The 21,148-nt window shown below is 43.3% G+C and overlaps 1 protein-coding gene across 1 annotated transcript in view; it reads left to right on the top strand.

Annotated features, from left to right (window-relative positions):
* The first annotated feature begins 20,792 nt into the window (after nucleotides 1-20,792).
* Nucleotides 20,793-21,148, top strand: part of TNPO1 (transportin 1) — a 71,859-nt gene continuing 71,503 nt past the window's right edge. Inside the window, exon 1 of the mRNA XM_018558239.1 lies at nucleotides 20,793-20,999. Within this exon, the coding sequence (XP_018413741.1) occupies nucleotides 20,895-20,999 (105 nt within the window). The 5' untranslated portion in view covers nucleotides 20,793-20,894. The remainder of the gene's footprint in view (nucleotides 21,000-21,148) is intronic.

The following is a 21,148-nucleotide window of genomic DNA, read 5'->3' as shown; positions in this document are numbered from 1 at the left end:
CTTGTCGGTGGATCCAGGCATCAGGTGAGTATTAAAAAACAAAAATGTTTTATTTTATGTTCCTGGGGACATGTAGGGCTCATTCACACTGGAATCGGCCGGCACGTACAGCTCCGTGCTGTGTGCACGGCCGTATCGGGCAGCTCCTGGGAAGGACAGGTGATTGTTACACAGCCCCCATTCTTCTCTATGGGACTACGCGGCCGTACGCCGCCCTGCGCTCACCCGTCCTGTACATCGGTGCGGGTGAGCGTACCCGTATGCTGACAGGATGGATCCTGTCTGCGTCCGAGCAAGGAAACATGCACCCGTACGGACGTGCTGGGCGGGTGAGCGTAAGGGGGGCGTACGGCTGCATACACCCATAGAGAAGGACAGTGGCTGCATACTAATCATACGCAGCACCTGTCCTTCCCGGGAGCTGCCCGATACGGCTGTGCACACAGCACGGAGCTGAACGTGCCGGCCGATTCCAGTGTGAATGAGCCCTACAGGTCCCCAGGAACATAAAATAAAACATTTTTTGTTTTTTAATACTCACCTGATTCCTGGATCCACCGACAAGCCCAGCTTCCCGTCTCCCCCGCTGTCAGAAGCTGCCTACAGAGCGTGCTGGTTACTACTTAAACGGCCGCGCTGTGTGCAGCTTCTAAGAAGATACGCTATTAGCGTAGCGTGAGTGATGCAAAATGCGCAGCCGGCTTCCTCGCTATGCTAATAGCGTTTCTTCTCAGAAGCTGCACACAGCGCGCCGGTTTAGGTAGTAACCAGCACACGCTGTATGCAGTTTCTGACAGCGTGGGAGACAGGAGGCTGGGCTTGTCTGGATCCAGGGATCTACTTAATTTTCTGGCAGTGCCCCTCCCGAGAATAGACTCTGGATCCGCCCCTGCCCCAGGTACTCACAATTGTGGAGACTGGAGGGTACTTTGTGTCCCAACACTGCAGGCAGAAGCAGTGACTTAGTGTATCAGGTTAGAGATCTGAACCCCTGTGCAGATCTGCAAAGCCACAGCAGCAATACCTGCATGTGGTCAGCTCAGCGCATTAGGAAAATGGTGGGAGCTGGCGCAGTACAGGACCCCAAGAGGAGGCTGCGCATACGCACTGTGGATCCTCAGGCTACCTGTGGGAACTGAAAAATGGCACTATTTTTGAAAACAGGGGCACCCCACACACACATACACAGACCTGGCAATCACCTGACAACAGCTAAACCACTGGCTGCAGAAAATAACTCCTGCAATGTACGGTCAAGAAATGTTTGTTTTTTTTCTTTATGTCTGTATGACTATAATGGTGGCATTAGACTGTAAGCTCCTCTGAGACATGAAATGATGTGTCATTCTGTGTACTTCATAATTTGCTGTACATTTTAAAACCAGAAAATATATTTTAGAAAAAATATATTTACTCTAATGGTTTTCATGTTGAACTGTGAGCTATTTAAAGACACTTTGCCTTCCTGTGTTTATTCTGCATTGCTAATAAAAGATTTTCTGCATGCCAGAGTGCCGGCATCCTTTAAGATTTATGCCACGGGGTTGCAAAAATACCAGATGGGCACCTTGGTGGATGTGCTAGAGCTCAAGTGTAGACAAACCTGGCATACTGATTTATGTGATGAGTACATTTACAAAGTGTTGCACATGTGCCATCTGCTGGTCTCTTCACATACATACAGTGTATCAGTTTGATTGAACTTGAAGCCGCACACAGACTGTAGGATTTGTTTTAAGTCCTTTACAAACCATTGACGGGAACTGTTTTCTTTGGACTTCCTGAGCAATTAGACACTTATAATTTAGGATTCCAATCCATTTTCACTAGGGAAAATATTACAAAGGGGCTTTGTTCGTGATATCTCTACAGCTTTTTCAAACATTTACTTACTGCATGTAGGGTTTAACATTTGTCATTACCATGAGATTTGACAGGGTGGTCTCAGATAAACATTTTGGAAGAATTACATGCAGTAAAATTCTTCCAAAATAGTGTCTTCAAGCTTAAGAAATGTCAGGAGACAGGTCCTCTTCCTGGAGTGACCCCACGAACTAGAATCAGCCAGTTCTGCATATTTCCTGAGACTAGCAGTCAAGCAGTAGTGCCTTAGATCTCGTGTTGCAGATATACAGCTGTGAGGCAGTAGGCACAGGAGTGTCTAGGCACCTTCACATACCAGTAAGTGCACTGCATTTTTTCCAGGAGGAATTAAAAAAAAAAAAGCTTTCCCCTGGGTAGTGTGTTCTTCCTTAGAAGCATTGAAAAAAAATGTTATTTCTGATATATGTGTCAGGAGATAGAGAAACCTTATTCAACATAATATTAAGCTTGTGTCTATTGCACATTGCAATTCTCAGCTGAGCTAATTTTAGCATTCAAGGGGCACATCTGACCTAGCCTGAAACTGACATTAAAGATATCAGAATTTCTATTGGTATCTTCAGAGCTCTATAGATGCCAATAGAGAACTTGGAGATGGAGTGGCAGTGTTAACCCTTTACTGTCCAAATTATGGTCCCTCAGAATATCTGCCATAATTTAAGTGGAATCGTGCACAATGAAAACACAACAAAGATTTGGTCACAAAGTGTACCTTTCAGCTTTGAACTGTGCTATGTATTAAAGTGCATGTAAACCTTTTGGTCTGCTAAATATTCCATGCAGAAATATGCCAGCGCAGAAATATAGATAGTGCAGAAATATAACCAGTGTTTGTGTCAGAAATTCAATGATGTTCTGTGTACTGAGCATTCTTCAATGAAAACTCAACCAGTCTTCTGAGCCCTGGCCAGGATACCTCTGAACTAGGGTGACAATGCTGCTCCTCCATAGATACAGCACAATACGTGTTGTCCCTCTAGAAGAAGTGTGTTAAGTGCAAGACCACCAGGTGAAATACAGAAATAAATATTTGAAAAGAAGAAAACAAAGGGAGCTACCACATCTAAGGACTGGTAAGTTGTGTTATATATCATTTTTGTCTGTGGTTTATATACACTTGAACTTTTAATATGAATAGAAATACATTCTGAGGAAAATTTATCAAAACTGGAGCAGACAAAATCTGGAGCAGCTGTGCATGGCAACCAATCAGCATCCACCTTTCATTTTCAAACCTTAACTGAACAAACTGAAGAGAGAAGCTGATTGATTGCCATGGGCAACTGCTCCAGATTCGTCTACTCCAGTTTTGATAAATTCCCCCCACTGTGTTTTATGTAAATAGTACATACTACTGGTGCCGTGGTGACATAGAGGTCATGAGAAGTAACCACTAGAAGGGGAGCAGGCATTGACAAACATGAAAATGTCCTTGTCTCATTTAAAGAGTGTGCAGATTTTACCCACCCTCCACGAGAAACGTAAGTATTGAAACCCTTCTTTTACAGAGTGCTTGTATTTTAATTTATTTTATTATAACAACGAGGTTGATTTAAAACATTGATATGTAAATATTCATCCAAACTAAATATTGGGCTTTACTATATTACATTATGTATAATTAAAGAACGGCTACACAATACCCACTACTTTATGTCATTTTCACTGATAACATGTGTGATGACAAATACTATTTTTCTGGAATTCCTCTCATGTTACTAAAGTAGCATGCACCTGTGTGGTAACTGAGGGCTAAGCGTCCACAAGATGGGAGCATGTATGCTCTTTTATATTTACCATTAGGTAGAATAAATAGTCCCAAATAACCAGGCTGTATAATACCTGTACAAGTGTCATCTGTGTGTGCATTCCCGGTCAGGGCGATAAGTGCTTGTATATGAGATTATGACTCAGCACCTGTCCATGTCATGCTTACAATTTCCATTGGGTAAATCACTGACGTAAATGCAGTCCCCAGATATCAAAGCTCCCCAGATAATCCTCCTTATTTACATACTGCGTGTCTTTTCCTTTCACCTTCTGTCATTTATACTTTTGAGGTTTCCTTTATCTGTAATGTGACTGTGATATGGTACATAACACTAGCAAGGCTGAAACCAATGTCCAACCCCAAGCAAATGTCTTTGTTTATTTTGGGTGGAGAGTGGAAGAGTTAGAACCTGTTTTAAAATTATTTGTTTTACATTTTATTTTTCTTTCTTTCTTTTTAACTTTACAGTTATGGGCTCTGTGAAAATATCAGGGGTCTAAACAGACCCTTGATATTTCTCTTTTGAAATAGAAAAAGAGATTGAGGACACAAAGGGGTCTACTCACTAAGCTGCCGTAGACAGCCGAGTGAATGACCAACCTAAAGCGAAGTGAGCCGAACATAGGGTGGCTTCGGGTAGGCCGAACATGCTCTGCATGTTCGGCCAACCCGAAGTGCGGAAGGAGTTCGACTCAGCCGATCCAACATCTGGATCAGCTAAACCAAATCCCGGCAGGCTACTCGCTGCTGTTCGGTCTATTCTTATAGGTGCCGAACAGCAGTGAGTGAATAGCCTAATGCCGCTGAGCGTCCCTCTGTGGTACCGAGCAGAACAGAAAAGTAGTTTAAAAAGTAGAAAAAAATAAATAGAAAAAGATTGTGCGGAGCTAGCAGTGACAGCTAGCTCCGCCCAACTGTTTTCTACTGGCCGGCGGTTCTGCTGCTGTCAAAAAAAGAAGAAAAAAACTCTCCCTTTGAGCCGCTCGGAAAAGTTCGGGAGCTGTACGGGCTATAGTGAATAGCCCATACAGCAGCCCTTTGGTTCTACTGAACCGAAGGGGTCCTGGGGTCGAAGCTAGCCGAAGGATCGGCCGAAGCTACGGCTAGATCCTTCGGCAGCTTTGTGTATAGACCCCTTAGAGTTATTGTCCCTGGGGCAGGTAAACCAAGCAGTTAACCCTTTACACACACACAGTAACTTCCTCTATGTATTTTAATGGAAACACACTATTTACAGCATTTCCTGTTGTAATTCTGCATTACGTCTGTATCACTTGCTGCCATGTCTAGTGAACCGAAGGGGTCCTGGGGCCGAAGCTAGCCGAAGGATCGGCCGAAGCTACGGCGAGATCCTTCGGCTGCTTCGTTAATAGACCCCAAAGAAATTTATTTTCCTGCAGCGCCTGTTATGAGTGAACATGAAGCCTCTATACTGAGTGCTCCTGTCCATTTATAAACTGTGGATATAGTATGAGTTACTATGTCCACAATCATGAATGGACAGGAAGTGATGTAGAGCACTTCCTGTTCATTCATAATTGGGGACACAGTAAGCACACTTTGTCCTTAGTTATTTACAAACACTCAGAGATCAGTGATCAGTGAGTGCTTGTAACCGCTCTCCATCCTGACTCCGTCGGCTGTCACAGGAGGCTGAGCAGGAGGAGCGGGGAGGAGAGCTCCGTCTCCTATGACACTGCTGACAGCTGACTCCTCCCCTTTAATAATACTTTTCAGTTTCCCAATCTGCCCCTCTTCAGACCTCAGATTAGTCCTCTGTAAAGTACTTTTCAGACCTCAGATCAGCCTGTCTTCAGACCTCAGATCAACCCCTTCCTTCCTCCAAAACCTCATCAGACTTGAGACCAGTATGGTGCCTCAGACTTTCCATGCGGCTCTGAGTCATGTGACATTATCGTACCCATGTCACCACAACGCACTAAATCAACACAGGTCCGAGCTACATCATATGCAGCACACTTCAACCTACAGTAGTGCACTGCCATCTGCTGTGGTCTTTTGCATCAAACAATATGCTGTCCATTCTTGTGTGTTGGCAACCCATTTAAAATAAATGAGCTACCTGAACACAATGCGTGCTGACTTGTGACACAACAGACAGGTCTGAATGGTCCCTAAGGCACAGCATGTTAGTAAAGGAAACTTTTTATTTACAGGGTTATTCACAAAAGAGTGAAGAGTTTGGAGAAGGCAGGAGAAGTGAACAATCTTGGACCACATGGCTGAACTGGAAAGTGAGCTGAATTGTCAAATCTTTCCAAATTAGATATTTTGGCCTAGATTCTTCACTTCTCCTGCCTTCTCCAAACCCTTCACCCTTTTGTGAATAACCCTGTTAGTTTTGGATAAGGTTGAGAATGGTTTTCCTATTGGAGAGATTCCTCTTCACTTCCTGTTCTGGAGGTGCAACATTAAGGGAGGGAAAATCTCTCCAAAGTAAAAGGGAAAACCACCCTTAGACAAATGTCCCCACTGGAACAGTTCTGTAAAACGGTAAAATTTTAGCTTTGCCATCACCTTCTGTCTCATTGAAAATGGTTACCAGGAAAATAGAGAAGGAGAATCTTCCCTCTGGTGACATAGACAGCATTAAAAACCTGAAAGGGGTTTTAACCGCTAAGGTTTCATGAGTCATGCAACCATAAAAAATTCTGCTGTTCGCAGCTTAAATGCATAGTTCACCTTTTACACAAAAAATAAGAGATGCACACACACATTCGTAAAAGAAAAAATTGGCAAGTGGTCATGTATTATGTTATACTCTAAATTGGGTTAAGGTTAGGTGTAACATGAAACAAGGTCTGAAAAGTAAACTGAGCCTTTAACCCAGTGCTAAACAAGAAATACTACCCTGTACCGTTTGTAGTGGAGGCTTTGTTGTGTGGAGGCTGTTGATGGACTTTACCAATTAGGTCCCGTTCCCACCAGAGCAGTTGTGGATCAGCGCGGTTTCCGCGCTGGTTTTAAAAGGGCGGTTTTGGGTGTTTTTAATTGCGTTTTAGCGCTGAAACGCAATTAAAAACGCCAAAAACTGTTCTTAACAGTGCGGTTCCATTGAAAACAGTATGGAAACTGCACTGATCAGCGCAGCAAAAAAAGGGTCAGGGAGCAATTTGGGCGGGAGGCGGTTTGGATCCCGCGGCCAAATCTGCGTGGCCGAAAGGCCCTGGTGTGAACGGGACCTAATGCTGGTGCTGGTGCAGGGCTGTTATGTCATCCAACTACACCCATAACATCCACAAATGTATAAATAGACACATTGGAGCAATGGTATGCTTTTGTTTTGCAAGTACATTTTAGGATTAAGGGAGCTTATATGCTTATGGCTTCCTAGATCATGCAATCCAACTTATTTGACAAGGCAGAGCAAAGAGCAATGATTGCAGTGACCCATAGAAACGTACCAGAGTTTGGTTTTATGAAGTCAGATTAGCTGTTATTAGCTATAAATGGCTGTTGTTGGTTTGACCACTTTGCAGGCCACCACTGCCGTTTGCTTTGGCTCATCGAGCTTTTATATGCTAAAGCTTTCAAATCTCCGCACTGTCATTATATTTTTTTGAATGAATAAAGAGATTCCAAATCTTACACACTGACATTTTAATGTGTTTAACATTGAGATAATTATTCATTCATGGAAAAGGCTGCAGACTGACTTGCCTGCAGGAGATTATTTTTCAGAGTACTGTACATCACGACCTTGTAAATATAAGCCTGGCATTAGTGGATAATAGCTTGCACTCTGAGGTGTCTTACTAATAAGATTTCATGCTATTATTTCTGTAATCTGTCCTCCTGTGACAGTTTTACATTTCTATACTCTTTGTATGACCCAGTGTGAACTTTTTTTTCCATTCAGACTAGTGATCATCAGACAATTCTGTGACTGCCATTTATAAGTAATGGAATAACTAGATCTGAGACATGCAAATCACAATTGAATAGAGCAAACAAAATAGTAGATGATGGTTTCTCTTTACCCACTTCCTCCTGTGATCTAATTTTCTTTAATGCATTCAGACACAGAGAGCAGATATCATACATTACAAAGCATAAGTATGAGTATTTAAGGACTGGCTTGCAAAAGACTTTTTAAAATGTTTTATTTACTATATACACAGTATACATTTTCCTAGCAGTTACAATGGCTGCTACCTGCCTGCAATCTTTTATGAGCAGACAGTTTGTGGTCCTGTTAGCGTCTCCCATGAAATATGGCTGTTTTATCTTGACACATAAGATGTAACACAGCCAGGGTAGGCAACCTTAATTCTGTCATGCAGTACAATGAGTGCTGGTCTGTGAAGGGACCAGCGCTCATTGAGTTACTGCTGTTGATGGGTAACTGGGGTCCGAGGCAGACCCTCAACATCAGATTAGGTGGTCATAGCACTATGATCACAGCGATAGCTGATCACTGTGTTGTGCAGCTGCGAGCCGGCTGTGTGTTACAAACTGATACAAAGTATCTCTGTGGAGAATACTGTATTTTTCTCAGAGATACTAAGTAAATAAAAAAATACCCCTTAGTGCCCCCTAGTTTAAAAAAAATTAAATCAAAAATAAAGTTTTTAAAACATTTTTAAATTCTAAAAAAGGAATAAATGTTAAAAAAAGTAAAAAAAATTAAACAAAATATGTATCATAAAACAATTAGAAGAAAATATAGTGTTGATGAGGCTATTAAAGATAGCAGATAAAACATACCACATTCTAAAATTGTTTCAAACTTCAAATTGTATTTCATTATTTTGTGACCTATAACTCCCAAAATAAACTGAAATCCCAGACATATGATATACCCTACAATTCAGGATAAATATAACTATTTATTATTAATTAGTTTCTGTTATCTACACTATTTATGTATACATTATTATTGCCAAAACTTTTTTTTCATTTGTTTGTATTGTTTATAAAAAAAAAAAAAAAAGAATTTCTATATGCATATGACCCATCAAATTAAAGCCCATTTTATTCTTTAAAAACTGTATATACTATATGTAGGTGCAAGGCATGAGGAAGATGGGAATTATGGTTAAACAAACACGTAAAAAAAATGGCAAAATGGCTCTGGTCCCCAGGACCGAAAACATTTTCTGAAGCTGTGTCACAAAGGGGTTAAACTATAGAAAAATTGAAAGAAGGTTTATTTTAAATGCCAACACACATTAATCAAATTGTTTACGTTAAGTGAATTGGTTTAGTTTGTACATCAAATAAATACATTCATTAATAAATAGAGTTTTACACATTCCTTTTGAGATGAATGTGACAATAGTGAGGTGTGATAATTCGCCAAAATATGTGGAGGGAATGGGGGAGTAGTAATGAACACCGTGCCACCTCAATTTTTCCCAGAATTTACAAATCGATGACAACAAAGTCAGGTTTACATCTTATGTCTATGCTATACACATTTAACAAACCACGGTCCAGTTTAAGGCACATTTGATAGAAAGCAGACAAGTTAGAAGGTGATCTTAAACCTTCACTAGCCCAGGGTGTTCAAAAGGTTTCTAATGAGACCCTGTCGTAAATGTTGTAAATAGTCTGGTAAGCAGCATAAAGAATATACATTTTTAAGTCTGGTATACTGAACTTTCATACATCTCAAACATTCACCCATATTCCTTAACTCCAACAGCAATGGAGTTACCTGCCTAAAAGTAGTGACACTAGTATATAGGAAGGTACCAAATAGGTCTGGACACATATAAAGACACATATAATAAGACACATATTGTAACAACCACCCCGGGGGTTGACTGTTCCCAGGACCGCAGTTGCGGTTAAGGATATTTCCTTAAAGGACGGGTATCAGATTGTAGCTCTCCTCTTTAGCCGAGTATGTTTTTAGGCGAGGAGGGAGCTACTCAACATCATGCCCCGTATTGCAGCACTACTACCCTGTGGAATGTCTGTAGGGTAGTGTGGAACACAATTTGGCAGTTCAATTGGTTAGGAGTTGTAACAGCTGATAAGATATCAATCAGTAGTTCATAAGGTATGAGTTATTGCATAGCAGACCAATAAGTATGAGTTGTAACAGCTGACAAGATATTAGTAGTTCAATTGGATATGAGTTGTAACACAGTAGTTTAACTAGGTATGAGTTATAACAGCTCCCAGGGAAACAATTAGCACTTCAATCTAGAAGTGGAATAACAGCACACAGCACACCAAGCTGCTGTTCAATTAGGTATGAGCCTTGAGGTTTAGCAGGTCAATGACTATGGCCGAAGCCTGGTACTTGCGATTTGTGCTGACCCCACGATGGGGGAGCGAAGGTTCCCTGGTGCAGTGCTTCCGTGGAATCCTTACTAAGGCAGGAGAGGTTTGCTTTGATCAGCGTCCTGCTTCCACAATAGTGGGACGCCGATCAAACAGTGGCCCGCGGCTTTATGGCGGCGGCCCGAGTGAGGGGGCGGAGTCCCGTGGCGCGCCTGCGCAATGATGCCGCCGGACCCCATCTGAGAGTGGGCGTCGCCATACGGCGCGCCTGCGCACTAGCGCGAACGGAGCTCGGACCCGGCTGCGATGGAACACGAATGTTACACATATAAACCAGATTTAGTTGACATTTTGTATCTAATAATTCATAATTTCTGAAAAATAATATGCTGGTTGTTGGATTGCGAAGCTTGTCATATGACAATATAGATGTGCCTAGGATAGTTGGCATTAAGGGTGTGTATGGTGAGCATAAAAAAAAAACCTCCAGCACACATGCAATACACTCCTTTGACCCTTGATTGTGTGGAATTATCTCTGCAACACCCTCTCCAGGGGCAAGAAAAAGCTGCTGCATTAGGCAGTGGAAACTTTTACCAGTATTAAGGTATAGTAAGAGTCATTTATGACTCTGCCATATCAGACTGGACTAGGCAGACTTCACCTAAATGTTTTCACTTTTAAAATCCTTTTAATTACCTGTTGTTTATGTCTCTTTTGAAATATATTTTCTGTAAATATTTCTTGTACCATTTCTCTTCTCTTTTCGTTAAAACAATATTTAAAAATTGTTAAGCTGAATCTAGAACTAGAAATAAGAACTTTGCCTTTTTGAAGTAATGTAAATTCCGTTACATTCCTGTCTAGACATGGCAGCAAGTGATACAGACGTAATGCAGAATTAAAACAGTAAATAGTGTGTTTCCATTAAAATACATAGAGGAAGTTACTGTGTGTGTGTAAAGGGTTAACTGCTTGGTTTACCTGCCCCAGGGACAATAACTCTAAGGGGTCTATACACAAAGCTGCTGAAGGATGTAGCCGTAGATCGGCTGATCCTTCAGCTAGCTTCGACCCCAGAACCCCTTCGGTTCAGTAAAACCGAAGGGCTGCTGTACGGGCTATTCACTACAGCCTGTACAACTCCCGAAGTTGGCCGAGGGGCTCAGTCGAGCCGAAGGCATATGCCGAGGTGAAAGCCGAAGCTGGCCGACAGCCTGCTACTAACTGCTGGGTGGAGCCATCCGTCATCTCACGGCTGGCTCCGGCCACTTTCACAGACAGATCAGTGCTGATCTCCAGGCAGCCCAACTCTCCCGAACGCTCCGGGAGTCTCCCGCTATTAGATAGCGGATCCTGGCCGCCCAGGAGAGAAACACTTTCTCCGGGAAAGTTTTACTCTGCTCGATCGAGCAGAGTAAACCTTTCCCTGCTCTGTTGTCTTTTTTTTCTTTTCTTCTGACATCGGAGCCGTTGGCTGCCGTCAGAATAAAAAAAAAAAAAAAAACAGCAAAGGAATGCATAGCTACATTCCTATTGGCTTTTTTAATTTGCAATAGCCAATAGCAACCCAGCTATTGCACCTGCTGTCAATCAGCAGAGGGGACCTGAAGTTCTCCATCCTGTCCCCTTCTAGTGATTGACAGCAGCAGAGGGCGGGTGTAATAGCTAGTTTGCTATTACAAAGTGAAATAGCCAATAGGAATCTAGCTATGCATTCCTATGGTGGTTTTTTATTTGTTTATTTTTATTCTGATGGCAGCAGAACCGCCCTGCCAATAGAAAACAGTTGGGTGGAGCTAGCTGTCACTGCTAGCTCCGCCCAATCTTTTTCTATTTGATTTATTCTACTTTTTTAACTGTTTTTCTATTCTGCTCGGTACCACAGAGGTATTCACTCACTGCTGTTCAGCATCTATGAGAATAGGCCCAACAGCAGCAGGTAGCCTGCCGGAGGATCGGCTCAGCCGATCCAGATGTTGGATTGGCTGAGTCGGACTCCTTCTGCACTTCGGGTCGGTCAAACATGCTGAGCATGTTTGGCCGACCCAAAGCCTGCCGCAGCAAGCCGATGTACGGCTGACTTTAGTCGGTGTACAGCTGAAATCAGCCGTACAAGCCTGAAGTGAATAGCTGAACAGCGTTCGGCTCACTTCACTTCGGGTCGGTTATTCATTCGGCTGCCTATGGCAGCTTTGTGAATAGACCCCTTAGTCTGCTGGTGCTTACATTGTTGTTCCACAAGCCGGAAAATCTCAGCGCAGGGTAAGGCTGGGAGTGTAATATTCACATCTGGTTGGCAACATGGTGAGATTTAGACCATTGCAGCTAATTCTGCACTAATGGACTCTTACTTCTGTGAATGCAGTTTTTGTTGAGAAGCTGATGCATAGTATTTTTTTTATACATATAGAGATATATAGAGACATATAGCAACACAGTTCTCCTATACTATCCTATCCTTTGTCTGTCCTATCTTTTATTTTGCAATCATGTCTGCTCTCATGGAGTACCACAGAGTAAAGTTGATCTGATAAATGATCTGATAAATGCATTGATCTGATGAATACTGATTCATGCTTTAAATGAGAAAGGTTTCAAAGCACAGCGGACCCTGGTACTGAAAACCCGGAGACCAACAGACCAACTCCTACACATCTATCAAGCAGTTTGTGATAGAACATAAGCCTGTGTCTGCCAGAGTGGCAGCAGAAATAGCAGATAACCACATAAATACTTCGGTATCTGACCACCGCAGGCCTCCCTCTAAGTGTCCCAGTATACCAAAAGTTTTGTGTGTCAATGAAAAGCTGTGCAGGGAGGATCTGACCAGTGAAGGCAGGGAGGTAGAAATGGCAGTTCATTGTACCCAACAAATTTAGGGGATGCTTGTTTAAGGTAATGCACACAATTCCCCTGTAATTGGTAAACCTTTAGCCCCTTGCTGACTGCGGTGTTTCACCCCCTTCCCATCCTGGCCATTTTTCAGTGTTCAGTGCTGCGGTACTTTGACTGACATTTTTCCCATCATGCAACGCTGTACTGAAATTAATTTTATACCATTTTTTGGGGACAGATAGAGCTTTCTTTTGGCGGTATTTAATCACCACGGGGGTTTTATTTTTTAAGGCTGGGAGTGTAATATTCACATCTGGTTGGCAACATGGTGAGATTTAGACCATTGCAGCTAATTCTGCACTAATGGACTCTTACTTCTGTGAATGCAGTTTTTGTTGAGAAGCTGATGCATAGTATTTTTTTTATACATATAGAGATATATAGAGACATATAGCAACACAGTTCTCCTATACTATCCTATCCTTTGTCTGTCCTATCTTTTATTTTGCAATCATGTCTGCTCTCATGGAGTACCACAGAGTAAAGTTGATCTGATAAATGATCTGATAAATGCATTGATCTGATGAATACTGATTCATGCTTTAAATGAGAAAGGTTTCAAAGCACAGCGGACCCTGGTACTGAAAACCCGGAGACCAACAGACCAACTCCTACACATCTATCAAGCAGTTTGTGATAGAACATAAGCCTGTGTCTGCCAGAGTGGCAGCAGAAATAGCAGATAACCACATAAATACTTCGGTATCTGACCACCGCAGGCCTCCCTCTAAGTGTCCCAGTATACCAAAAGTTTTGTGTGTCAATGAAAAGCTGTGCAGGGAGGATCTGACCAGTGAAGGCAGGGAGGTAGAAATGGCAGTTCATTGTACCCAACAAATTTAGGGGATGCTTGTTTAAGGTAATGCACACAATTCCCCTGTAATTGGTAAACCTTTAGCCCCTTGCTGACTGCGGTGTTTCACCCCCTTCCCATCCTGGCCATTTTTCAGTGTTCAGTGCTGCGGTACTTTGACTGACATTTTTCCCATCATGCAACGCTGTACTGAAATTAATTTTATACCATTTTTTGGGGACAGATAGAGCTTTCTTTTGGCGGTATTTAATCACCACGGGGGTTTTATTTTTTACTATATTAAGGAAAAATTACTGAACATTTTGGAAAAAAATAGTTTTTTTTTTACATTATGTTATAAAACATGTATTATTACCCAATGTAATAAAACAGGCAACACTGCCTGTTTTCAAAATTTGCCACTTTCACGCTCGCACGCGCTGCATGTCAGTGGCATTTTAAAAATGGGTGGTCTGTTTAAAAATGCCCGCTTAGATCAAGGGAGCTCCCGGACTTTTTTTTACAACGGCCGGCCGCGAGGCGGTTATGGAAGGTGGTGGTGGATATCATTGGGCTTCTCTCCATCCTCATCAGTTCAGGCAAACAATACAGCTTGACAATAGTGAAGTAGTGGACTATGCCACCCAGTACCCAGAGACTGTGGCACTATCCTCCCTCAGGGTGGACAAGGTTGCTGATGCTCTCCTGGGAATCTATACAATAGTGGGGGTTCCCTTCAGAGCTTCTTATTGATTGGGAACCACAGTTGGTGTCTGACCTGATGGAGGTTCTCTGTTGGAAAATACAGATGACACCTATTGTAGCTCGGAATAATAACGCGCTGGATTACAAATGTATTTACATAGTGTAGTAAAACAGCAAAGCCCTAAGGGTGATTTAAACATAAGTATTAGCTTAATATTTGAAGTAGCAGCACCTGTCCATTCCATTTCATGTAAGGGCCTGATTGCAACATAATATCAGTAAATTTCAATGGGCACATTTCTGGGAGCGAGATAGGGGGGGATCGGTGGCGTCAATGTCTGTGACGTCACCGGATCTCTGACGGGACTCCCGTAAGCCAGCGGAGAGGGGAGTCTTTTCATTTTCCATCAAAAGAATTTTAATCGATCAAAAAGTTTAACGATTAATTGAGGAATTAATCGTTAATTTCCCCAGCCCTATTCAAAATGTAAATAAACACATCGCACTGTGAATTCACATCACACACATCAACACATCACACAATTTACATCGCTGAATGAGGTGATCAACACTGGATTGACATCGTGGGACATTTTTGTTTTTGTTTTTAATAAAGGAATTCTCAAAAACCTGTGTTGTGTTTTTTTTCTTCAAATAAAGGTCTTTTTCACAGTGTTGGGTGTTTATTTAAAGTTTTGAATGTTTTTATGGTGAATGAGTAGGGGTAACAACTACCCCTTACTCATTCACAAGGGAGGGTGAGATCTGGGTGCCCCCTTGATAAAAGGGGGCACTCAGTTTGCTATAAGCCCCCCTGCCCGCAGACCCCCACAACTTCCGGGCCAGGGTAGTGGGGAAAAGGCCCTTGTCCTCATCGACACATGGACAAGGCATTTTTCCAGTGTGTCCTTCCTGGCAAAGCACCCTCCCCATGACGAGGGCAAAACTCCCCTTTCCTTAAAATGTGAAAAAAGCCACGATATAATAATACTATATACACTATAGTGATTCTAACAGTGAATAAAAAGTATTATATTTCTCCAATCAACAATCTGTGAGCAAAACTCTAAAAAACTTCAATTCAACAATAATATCTGTGAAGAATATATACAGGTTAAACTCGAATAATTAGAATATCGTGCAAAAGTAATTGCAGTAATTGCTGCAAAAGGGGCCCAAACCAAGTACTGAGTACATATGCATGCTTGTACTTTTCAGAGGTCCGATATTGTTCTATGTACAATCCTTATTTTATTGATTGCATGTAATATTCTACTTTTTTGAGGTTGTGGATTTGGGGTTCTTGGGGTTTTCATGAGCTGTAAGCCATAATCATCACAATTATGACAAATCACGGCTTGAATTATCTTGCTTTGCATGTAATGAGTCTATCTCATATATTAGTTTCACCTTTTAAGTTGCATTAGTGGAATAAATGATAAAGGCTAACTTGTTAGCCGGGATTTGTGGGAGGGGTTCGCGCGCCCACTTCGCATAAAAGAGGGCAGGCCGAGGCTACAGGGACGTGCGGTTCTCGTCTGAACCCTCCCTCCCTTCCCTCTCGCGCACACATACATAGATTAATTCTACACACAGAGTATGCCCCCTTATTTGGCATTACTGTCCACCCGGACCATGGCACACCTCAGGTCTATATCATTTTGTAACAGTTGTTTGCATATGTGTATGTGTATGTTGGTTTCAGGTCGGGACATCATAGGCTACACAGGTGAGTGAACACCTTACACAAATGAACTTTGCACGATATTCTAATTATTCGAGTTTCACCTGTAAATACAACTATATAAATATATATGCAGAAAAAGTATATAAATATGTTATAAATTGTGTAAGGGGATATACAGTATTCTAAACAGCAATCCCAAAATGCAAACTGCCAGTGTGTATTAATTTCTCCCAATAAAGTGCAAATATTGCTCATAAGCACCCAGAGTTCATTTGCTTCCAATCCACAGTAGCATATACAGTGATCTCTTGGGTATGTGAATGCAACACCGATCTCCCGTGACTGTTGCCAGAAGAGAACTTTTGGAGTTCTGCTCAGACCCAAACTAGGTCTGTTTGCGCTATTCCTCCTTTCAAAATCGGGTGGAGGAAAAAACCACCAGCAATCACTTCCCAGCGACAACAAACAAAATAATTTTTTGTTGGTGTACATGTCTAGGCCATATTGTGGAGCCTGCAGTGTCCCACAGGGTGTCTGCACAACACAGGATCTACTCCTCCTGGCATTTTTTTTCCCATTCAAAGAAATTAAAATGGCATTGCTTGCTCTAAACTCCAGAAGCAAACAAAGTGCTAAGTACATCTGTAAAGCCCATAGCTGTGCTTTATAAATGTGTTGTGTTTTTTTAGTATGCCATGGTAAGCCCATACCATCACTTCATAAATATAAATATGTTTTTTTTAAATTGTATGTTTAATTGAATTGGTGTTCTGTCACATAGTTCTGTCAATTAGATGAAAGCAATGCTTAGCAGATCACTTTAAGGAGTAACTCCACAAGAACTGAATCATTGGCGTCCAGTAGTAATGCATATAAATTACAAACATCTATTTACATGGTCTCAGCCCCCTAGTCTCCTATTTCACGGCTATTGCAGCTGACTTTTGAGGTTTGACTCCTGCATCTCCCTATTTTGTGGAATTGAATCCACTGACTGCTGTAGGGATCACTCATCAATACAAGAAGATGCAGGATCAGGACAAAGGTCACAGAAGGCAGTTACTGTGGGCTACACAGCAGATTGAAGGATTGGGGGCACGGGGCTAAGTATAATTATGTAACATGCTTAATCTGCTGTATAGTTTTTCCACCTTAAATTTAAGGCTGCACTAGGTCACATGGTCTGTAAGATGTTCGACAATGCTGGAGTCTTCTAACTGCTCCTAGATTGGTATGACCAGGGTCTCCTGTTATTAGTGTATACGTTCTGTTATACAACTATTTGTAGATTTCTTATTTGGACTATTTGTATTGCCTACCCTTGTTTATATCTCTTACTTTCTAAAAAAAAATACAGGAGCTATAAATATAATAAAAAGTGTATCTAAATCCAAAAATAAAAATGTTATATATTGCTGCTTTCCAGTCCTAGATGGCCAGGGTGCACAGGTTGGATGAAGCTGGCCATAATAAAGAGAGTTGATTATTACAGCCACATTTGTTTTTCTTTTTTTACAGAGGTGGACTTGGTCTTTAATAACCATATGTCCTCATGTGTCACTTTGCCAGTCCTACTATGTGATATATGATAAAGTAATGTCATTTTGTAACTTTCATGCCCTCAGGGGAATGATCTCTGGGAAAACTGAGAAGGTGGATTCAATGTTTCTAATTGTTCCACCTAAAAGGGTCTCAGATGACAGAGAGATTGGTGTTTGGGGTATGGAACTCCATTTAGACATCTGAGTTCCTATTTCTGCTGCAAAACGCCACCAGTGGGACCAAGGCTGCCCCTTCTTCTGACACTCTAATGTCCCATAAACTGCTTCTTTGCACAAAAGTGGCTAAATTTGGAACTGTGTGTGACCCTGCTGGCACCACTCTGTTCAACAGTGAATTTTTTAATTGACTTTTGTTGGGCCAAAAATTGTCAGCCAAACAGTGACTGCAGGTAAGTCAGTTCAAGTCACCATTTGGGTATTCTTAAAGCTGCGGGTGTGGCCTGCCACAATACAAAAGCCATCAGGGAAGACTCCTCATCCATGCTGTATAGTGTATGACCAGCTTCAGACTCCTTTGTCACTGCCGTGTCCTCTAATGATAAAGGGGTGACAGGATGGAACCACACAACCCCACAGGGTACATGAGCATTCAACACTCGTGAAAGCGTTGAATTTTGCAAATGAATCTGTCTAGAGGTAGGAGGCACAGAGAGCCAGAGAGGTAAGTATAGAAGCTCTTCTCTTGCAGGGTCCTGCTGTAACAAAATTTCGGGGCAAAGACATTGTCACTTCAAATGCAATACAAAAGAAAAATCTGCAGCTGCACATATTACTCTGCACAACCCTGCTCACTAAAAACATATTGATACAAACTGATACAAAGGACAGATCTTCTGTTACCATAGCAACTACACAGACTTTGTCATATTTCTGATAGCAAATACCAGATTCCCTTATGTACCAGTAAATGTAATTTAGTTGGGAGTGATAGTCGAGGGAGTAAGTGGCATTTAGTACTTCACTGCAAAGAAGAACACAGTCGTTGCTGTCTATGGATCTACTCCTATATGGCGGTCCATAGAAACTGATTCAGGGGCCAATTTGCGCCACCTGAGGCCGGGAGGTGGGGGTGATGGCGGTGCTCCTTACCTGAAGGTGGGGGTTAGCATGGGGTTGATGTTGGGACCACCACCGGGAGGGGAGGGAGGATGGCTAGGTGCACGTTACCCCTGTCTGGCATTCCGCCCAGCTCACTGACATCACTCCTAGCCAGAAGCTGTGCAGGATGCCAGCCAAAGTGCGTCATGTATAAGTCAGCCTATTCGTGGCATTGGACTGCCCTACAAACAAGAATTACACCAAATAAGTCACTGCACCTATTTTTTTAAACACGCCACCCCAAAAGGCATGGCACTTTAGCAACCCCCTGATCCCTTAGGGCATATGGGGAACCACAGAGGCAGGGTGGACAAGCATTGATTTCAACCCTGGGATCTGGTCCTTAGCAACAGTGGGGCAATGTGAACAGATGGGCACCAGTCACTTTTAGATGCAAAAACAAGGGGTTCATTACTCAACACTCTCAGGAACGAGGGTTTAGGGCAAAGGGCACTCATGGAGTTGGCAGACTCCAGAAAAGAGAAACAAAAAGCCTGTGTCAGTATTCACAGATAGAGAACCTTCAAGCTGACCAGGCATTCTGTGAAATCACCTCCTGACTGTAAGATACCCAATGGTTCAGCTACAGACCCCCATGGGGGAGTCTCCATATGATCTGCACATCCATCATTGTAGAGAAGACCAGCAGGAGTGAAGTGTCACATCCCTGGGAAGGTGCCAATACTGAAATGCAGAACACTTCCAGGGACAACAGAAAAAAAGTGTCCCTGGCAGAATAAACTTCTCATGTACCTCATTCAGGCTGACTTTCCTCCATAGTATCTCAAACCTCTGGCTCAACACACCAGGCCTCAGTCCAAGCACATGGTCACCCTCCTTAGGCAGCAGGCCTAGGAGGATCAGACATACAATGGCATCCCTCCAGACAGGAAGCCCAGGGGAAGACTGACTTCCCAAGGTCACTCCTATATACTTATACACTCTCCCAGCCTGCACCACTACCGATAAACACAGCTGTCCACCTAAAGTTACAATAGAGGCTGCTGAGCCATGTATAAATGCCGCGTCCATGATGTTTTGCATCGTAGCCTCAGCAAATTTGAGACAGTAAGTCACGTTTCGTAGGCGGTGGCACCAAAACGCGACAAATGCAGCAAACAGGAATGCTGATTTGTTAAGATCTGCGCGTGCGCGATGACGTCATCGCGCACACGCGGCAGTATTCTGATACCTGCCGGCAGCCATCTTGGTGATGGACACCGGCAGAGAGAGGAGGGGACAGTCACCCGACAGGATAAGGTATGCTGCCGGGTCCCCTCCTCTCTCCTGATACTGTCGGGCGTTCGGTCCATGACCGAGTGCCCGACTTTTCAGAGGGGGGTGACACCAAAAGGACTGTGAGTCATTTTGGTGTCACCCCTCCAATGGTGTCACCCGGGTGCGGGCCGCACCCCCCTTGTGACACCATTGCCTCGGGGCACTATATTTTATTTTTTAAACTTTATTTCAGCTATAAGCTTACCACACTCGCTGCAATCTGATTGTAAATTCTCCTTTACATCTACTGTACCAACAAGCAGGGCCAGTCCTAAACAATTTGGTGCCCTAGGCAAGACCAGAAACTTGCACCCCCCAGCCTCCCTCCCGCGTGCACGTCCCCATTCTCCTGCCGGCTAGCTTCCGCAGCCGACAGGTGAATGTAAGTAGCTGGGAGCAATAGCCAGAATGCTATTGGCTGTTTTGAACTTGAAATAGCCAATAGCAGACTGAAATCCGCCCACTGAGCAGAGTAGAGGACCTGAGAGAGAAAGTTGTCTCTCAGTTTCACTCCTCTGCTCAGTGGGCGGGTACAATAGCCAGCCTGCTATTGGCTTTTGCAATTTGAAATAGACAGGTGGGGGCGCCATGGGGGTTGAGTGTTCGAGGCTGCGCCCTAAGCAGTAGTGTGCCCTAGGATTGATTGGATCGTTTAGGCAGGTCCTCATATTACAGAGTTTGGATAGATTTAAAGTTGATTGCACAGTGAGATTACACGTTTATTGTGAGCCTAAGGGGCCATATTTGACAAGCACAGAGAGCTTCCTCAGGTCAGGCGGTAGATGGTAAACAGCCCGGCCGGTCTGTAGGTGGCGCTGTCTGTGTACATGAACTCTCGGCGCCCGTAGCAGTGGGCGGGCAGTAGGACCGCGCCGCCGCCTCCTCCATTTCCCGGCCAGGCAGGCCGCCTCCTCCTCTCCGCCTCGGGAAAGCCGCGCCGTGTCCGTGTCCCGCGCCCCCAGCATGGAGTACGAGTGGAAGCCGGACGAGCAGGGCCTCCAGCAGATCCTGCAGCTGCTCAAAGAGTCGCAGTCTCCGGACACGTCCACCCAAAGAGCAGTGCAACAAGTATCCTTCATGTGTGCGCCGCGGCCTTTCCGCTCCCCGCCCGGCTTGTGTGTGGCGGACAGGTCGGGGCTTGGGCCTAGTTAGGGAAAAGCCGGCTGCGGTGCGGGAAGTGCGCTTTGAAGGCCAGCTCTGACAGCCGCCAGGCTCTC

Source organism: Nanorana parkeri, unplaced genomic scaffold, assembly GCF_000935625.1.
Source record: "Nanorana parkeri isolate BGI_ZX_2015 unplaced genomic scaffold, ASM93562v1 scaffold327, whole genome shotgun sequence".
Classification (NCBI taxonomy): Eukaryota; Metazoa; Chordata; class Amphibia; order Anura; family Dicroglossidae; genus Nanorana; species Nanorana parkeri.
This window is presented reverse-complemented; position numbering and strand designations above follow the sequence as displayed.